At 31.5% G+C, this 6,000-nt stretch overlaps 1 protein-coding gene across 1 annotated transcript in view; it reads left to right on the top strand.

The window, feature by feature from the left end:
• The first annotated feature begins 263 nt into the window (after positions 1-263).
• Positions 264-6,000, top strand: part of LOC113555616 (NAD kinase-like) — a 60,433-nt gene continuing 54,696 nt past the window's right edge. Inside the window, exon 1 of the mRNA XM_026960075.2 lies at positions 264-702. Within this exon, the coding sequence (XP_026815876.1) occupies positions 563-702 (140 nt within the window). The 5' untranslated portion in view covers positions 264-562. The remainder of the gene's footprint in view (positions 703-6,000) is intronic.

The raw sequence follows: 6,000 nt of genomic DNA, 5'->3' as shown, positions 1-6,000 counted from the left end.
TCAGCAAATAAAATATTAAATTCTATCCGATATTAGATAATTATTATTTATCAATATTAAATAATATTCTCGTGTTACGATAACTCTGGCGCTATCTGCACGACGCCCAAGCCGTAAAGGCGGTCCGACAACAATAGGCGACGAACACCTTGAACGGCGGCAGATTCTGTACCGGCTTACGACGGAGCACGGTTTACGCCGCCGCCGACGGTCAGTACTCAGTTGCTACCCGGTATTTGACAGTGCAACGAGCCCGCTATAACAGTGACGGATTCCCATCGCACGTTAACACGGTTGTTTTCGGTCACTTCGGCTATACACTCACATCGAACGGGTCGTGTACGTCTCGGCGTAACCACCATAATATTATACATAATAAATTATAAAAAAAAACAATACCATCGCACCACACTCGTCAGCGACACGCCACGGGTGACGACTGTCCACTCTGCAGTGTTTGTCGATAATAATATATAATATACAATTCTATAGATTATTATACCTATACTACCCTCGCGCGCTCATAAGCCATTTACCCAATAGTAATATCGTCTGTCGTGACATGGACGAGGGAACGTTGCACATGGCCAGAGCAATGGCTAGCATGAGCATCCACGAGGAAGAGTTGTACTCGGTGGGGATCAAGTCCGATATGACTGTGGTCGGCAAGATCAAAATGCAAGACAAACTGCAGGGATTCAGGTACGATACTTTTTGTATGATTACTTATATAGATTTCTATGTACCTATCAGAAAATCGTGTATGTTTAGAGGGGTAGCTGCGAGCTACAGGTATCCGAATTCACTCTCAGCATTCAATTAAGCCCAACTAAATGAATACTTACAAATAATTATGATATTAATGTACTATGTCTATTTTTACGTTTTGAGGCTTGTCAAATTGCGTCTTAAACAGCTAAAAATCAGTGATAACAATGACGTGTTTTCCGGTATATCAGAGATCTTTTATTGCTGTAGTATTACACTCCCCCCTCCCTCGGAGTCAAAATACAACCAAAAGTTAGACCCGAGTTGCCAAATTCGTGGTAGTTTCTTAAAAATATGCTATATCCGTATTTGCTGTCTCCGACGTATAATTGCCAATTGCAAATATGCACACAATAATCAAATGTACACTCTGCCTTTCATGTTTTAATATTAAGGAAAATCGACTTATTATGAAACTTAATGGTAAGAACTTTATTTGTGTTTATGTGCATGTTTTTTTACGAACACAGTTCTTACCGTTAAAGATTAAAAATTATCGAAATTTCTATGAACTGTTTGAAAAAAAACATTAAACAACCCCTTCCACCCTTAAAAAAACTGTTGTAAAGCTTACTGCACTCGTGAACTATATAACAAACATATTCTATAATATAACATAATATGACGATGATGAAGAATACTTAATTTTAAGCCTAAATAAAAAAAAACATTTAAACAAAATATTTTATTACATTAAACACAAGATAAACATTATACAAATACTAAGATTTTGTAAATAGTATCTATTCATGCGTTATGCGTATTTTTATTTTTATTAGTGCAAACGCAAACCTTTTGTAACTTAATTGTTTATTATCTTATACGTAAATGTAAAAAGATCAGAACATTTGTACATCACATCCTTACTTTTTAATTCCTATATACATAACTATTTAAGTATTCCTAAATGTACTATACAGTGATGATACACAAATATACATGGTTGTAGGACATTAATAAATAACAATTTATATCAATGTTAAATCGTATTGTATAATATAATATTAAGTATAAACACTATAAACGGTAAGTCGTTATCAGCTATATAAAATATTAAAATAAATCATCTCGACACGAAAGGGATGTACATATTATAATATACACATATTAATGGCTAATACCTAATATAATTATGACTTATATGTACGTGTTTATAATTAAAATTATTTCGTCTGAAATGCCAAAACCTTGACACACATCTGGCAAAGCGGCATGAACCGGTCGTCTGTTCCTCTCGGCAGACGTACAACGATAAAATTATATAATAAAACAGTGTATAATTTTATTATTTTATTATTTCACTCGCGAGTCTAGCGATTTTCATTTGTCACCACGCATTGGCTGTCACGCCATAATAAAGTATATACCTACTACAATAATAGTAACCGTTCGGAGTTTCGGACTCATCAATTGTCCGTGACTACAACCGACAGCGGTATTTTAGCGGGCGACTTCCTAAGGTTTCCTAGACCATTCGATTTTCAATGACCCGTACGATTTCGTGACACCATCGTCGATCGATATATTATCTTAAACAATATTATATTCATTATAAACGGCACTGTTGTGACGCAACTGTTTACCATTATTATAATACTGTAGGCGGATAACGACTTGGAGGGGTATCGGATTAAATGTGTTCGGTATATTTACTAGCGCACTCGAGTCGTTTTCAATAATTGATTTTTCTTTTTACTAGTAGCTCGAATCCCCTTTTATTTTTAATCATATAATTCCTTATAATACCGATATCATACGAATCGATTTTTCAATTTTTTTTAAATTTTTAATTTTTTCAAGTTTATAGACTCAAAGCTTACTTGCAACGGATAACATCTCGAAATGCATAATACTTAAAATTATGTTGATAAATAAATAATCAAAACAATAATATATTCTAGTTCTCTATAACTTTTTGGTATACTCAGTAAGCTTGTAATCGGATAATACGATAAAATACATCGATCGATGTTATATGATATATTATAGGAAGTAACTCGAGTACGCCCGTGCAGTAAAAAACACATGAATATTTAGTACTTCCTATAGGTTTGAGAGGCTATCCTGTGCAGATACCGATACTTCATGGAGAGATTTGGACTGTTATCTGTTTTTTTTTTTTTTGGTTGGTGGGAGGGTGTCGGAGAGAATTATGAATCCTATTTGAAACTAATTGCGCTTATGGCGTACAATATATTATCATGTAAATAAATATATTTACCCGCGGTAGAATGCTGCGACGATTTTACACGGTTATTATTGCGTACGTAGGTAGTGTGCGTGGTTAAAATCTCAAATGATGATGACGGACGTCTTTATGATCACTATTGGTAGTCCACAACGCGGAGGTGTACCTTTACATTACACGACGGCGACAAAATAGATAATATAATATTAGGCTGGTTTACGCGTGAATATTATGTTTTACAGATTTCACGGTTCGTTTGTTTGTTATTTTTATTTATTTTTTATTTTGTTTGTCTAATCCATTAAACCCGTATTCGTCAGAAGCACGTCAACTATATATACCTATACTATTACACGAACAATATAAATATTAATGAACATACGTTTCGTTACCAATTTCCGACCACTGTATTGCCGTGAAAATACTTAAATTACTCCTATTGTCTATAAGTTATTGCGCGTCGTAAACTAATTACAACAATATTCGCGCTGTTTAAGATTTAACGGACACTGTGTACAACTGCATGAAACAACGATTCGAATTCGAACAGTAGAATACGCGGTTCTTACTGTTTCTAATGTAAAGTAATAATTATTAATTATTTAGGACCCGGATTTGAATATCCTTAAAAAAATAAACGAATTGTTTTGATAGGCAGTTGATAGGCACTCGAGTGAGGGAAACACGTAGCTTTAAATTTAAGTATATTTATCACTTTTTTATCTTAACTAAGCTAACAAAAATACAAGATAAATTTACCAAACTCAGGTACGCATAATAAATAAATATATTATACTCCAAAAAAAAAAAAATGATCACAGTTTAACTCCAACTAATCATCCTGTTATTATTCGTTTGAGTCCAAGTAAGACATCTGATAATCGCTTTCGATAAAGACTCTATCGAAGTCATAAACAATACATTGACATTTAGGACGTATAAAAATACTTAAAAACTATTAAAACAATATTTCTTGATATAACACTTTAAATTTCCTAATTTAAGCTTAAAGATCGTATAATATTGCGTTAATACCTGTGTACTTAAAATTAATGAAATTACCCGAAAATGCTAAGAAATTCTATAAATGTGGAAAAAGAAACAACGAAAATGGAAAAAAATTCACTTTTAATGTAATATCTATTATATGAAATAAATTATGAACTTAAAATGCACTGTTTTAGTGCATTTAAAAAATAAAATCATTGCATTCAAATCTGGGCCCTACTTATAAGTAATAATATTATTCTCTCATAAAATATATCAGATTTTTTTAATTATTAGTTCTATGTTACACAACGTTTTTAAAAAATCTGATCTTGGTACTGATAAAGGGATAAAAATTATAAAAAGAACTTCGTGCATCAAAATGTAATCATCCCACTATGGTATGTAATACCTACTCTTAATTTTTCTAATGATAGTGTACTATTGTCCGTTATAAACTTTTCTGCTTTTCAAACTTGGATGAACTCATCATTTTTATTTTACGTTTCAGTACAATTTCTGACCTCCTTTATCAGTAACTGATGTTATTTTTTAAAAAAATCCCACACCGTGTGAACACGTATTTACAACAGACAAAAAGCTGACAATTTCTTAAGAGTTAACCGGTTGTAAAAGGTAGTATGTAGTAATCCCATTTTGCAACTATACACTTCTGCACTTTACGTTTGACATTAGAGATTAAATAAGATAAATATTGCATTCTAATACCTAATATTTTTAAAGCAGAAAGAATGGTCAGTTTAGAATAAATGTTTAACTATAGCTAAATTTAAATTTTGTGAAAATGGGCATACTGACTTTTGCAACTAGCCGACTCAATGCTATGATACTAACTACACTATATACGCAATACTCTGCGGACTAGTGATGCGTTGAAAAACTGTTAAGCAATTTTATATTATGTACTATAAAATGGATATAATAGAAAAATATGCTTTAAATACTGAAAATTGTACAATTTAATTTGGTTTTTATTTAAAAATTATAATAAAATAATAATTACATAATAAAATTAGTATAAATAAATTTCCTTTTCCTAAAAAATAAAGATAATTATTTTTTAAAAATGTATGTGAAATCGAAAGGTAGCATATTTTTCAATAAATTATTTAAAAATATGTTATATTTAAAACAAAAACATAATATTATAACTTCATATTTTATGACCCTGCATGACTGAGAGTTTAACAACTCAACATATTTTTGAATTTTCAGTAAACAAATTTAATGCAATTTATGACAAATAACACATGTAATGTATGTATAAATTATTATATATTATAGCCTAAGATGTGATCGAGATTTTCTTTTTTTTCATATTTCTTTTTCTTTACACGTAATTTGGATGCACCTTGCACCATACAAGTACCTATATTTTTATAAATTTTAACAAGAAAATTGTAGTCAATTTTTCTCACTTTACATGACATGACACACATAAATATCATTATTAATAAACTCATTGTTATTAACAATGATATATGATATGACCGTATGGGATGTTATATAACATGTGCCTAGAACTGCCTAATAGGCACGTGCATATACGTGCAGTACTGCAGTGTAATGTTGGCTGTTGCAGTGCGTTCGGGTCATTGCGCGAACACGAAATCAAGGTTTGCCATCTTCTAGGTCATAAAAATCAAGGGGATAAAGAAATAATAATAATAATAACTGCTCTGGGGCAACACAGTACGTCAACCGCGTCAGTCCGACGACCCTGTAAATACAAGTTATATTAGAAATTAATGCAAATTGATGAGATTCTAGTCGATGATAATGATTGATTTAGCCGCGTGAAACGATTATTATTATTTTTATTAAAACAAAACGCTGTGTAATATATTTTTTTATTATTATTATTCTTGCCAGTTTAATTCAATAAAAGTTTCCGTGACGTAAATCGCGGTACAACACGTGCCCTTACGCGTTCTAGACGAATTTCAATTATTTTGCAATCAATATCGGAAAACAGCGGTTTTACTGCCTTTTTCCTTTTCTCTCTGCTTACGTATAGAATAAAAAATATACATAAT

This window comes from Rhopalosiphum maidis, chromosome 4 (assembly GCF_003676215.2).
Source record: "Rhopalosiphum maidis isolate BTI-1 chromosome 4, ASM367621v3, whole genome shotgun sequence".
Taxonomy (NCBI): Eukaryota; Metazoa; Arthropoda; class Insecta; order Hemiptera; family Aphididae; genus Rhopalosiphum; species Rhopalosiphum maidis.
This window is presented reverse-complemented; position numbering and strand designations above follow the sequence as displayed.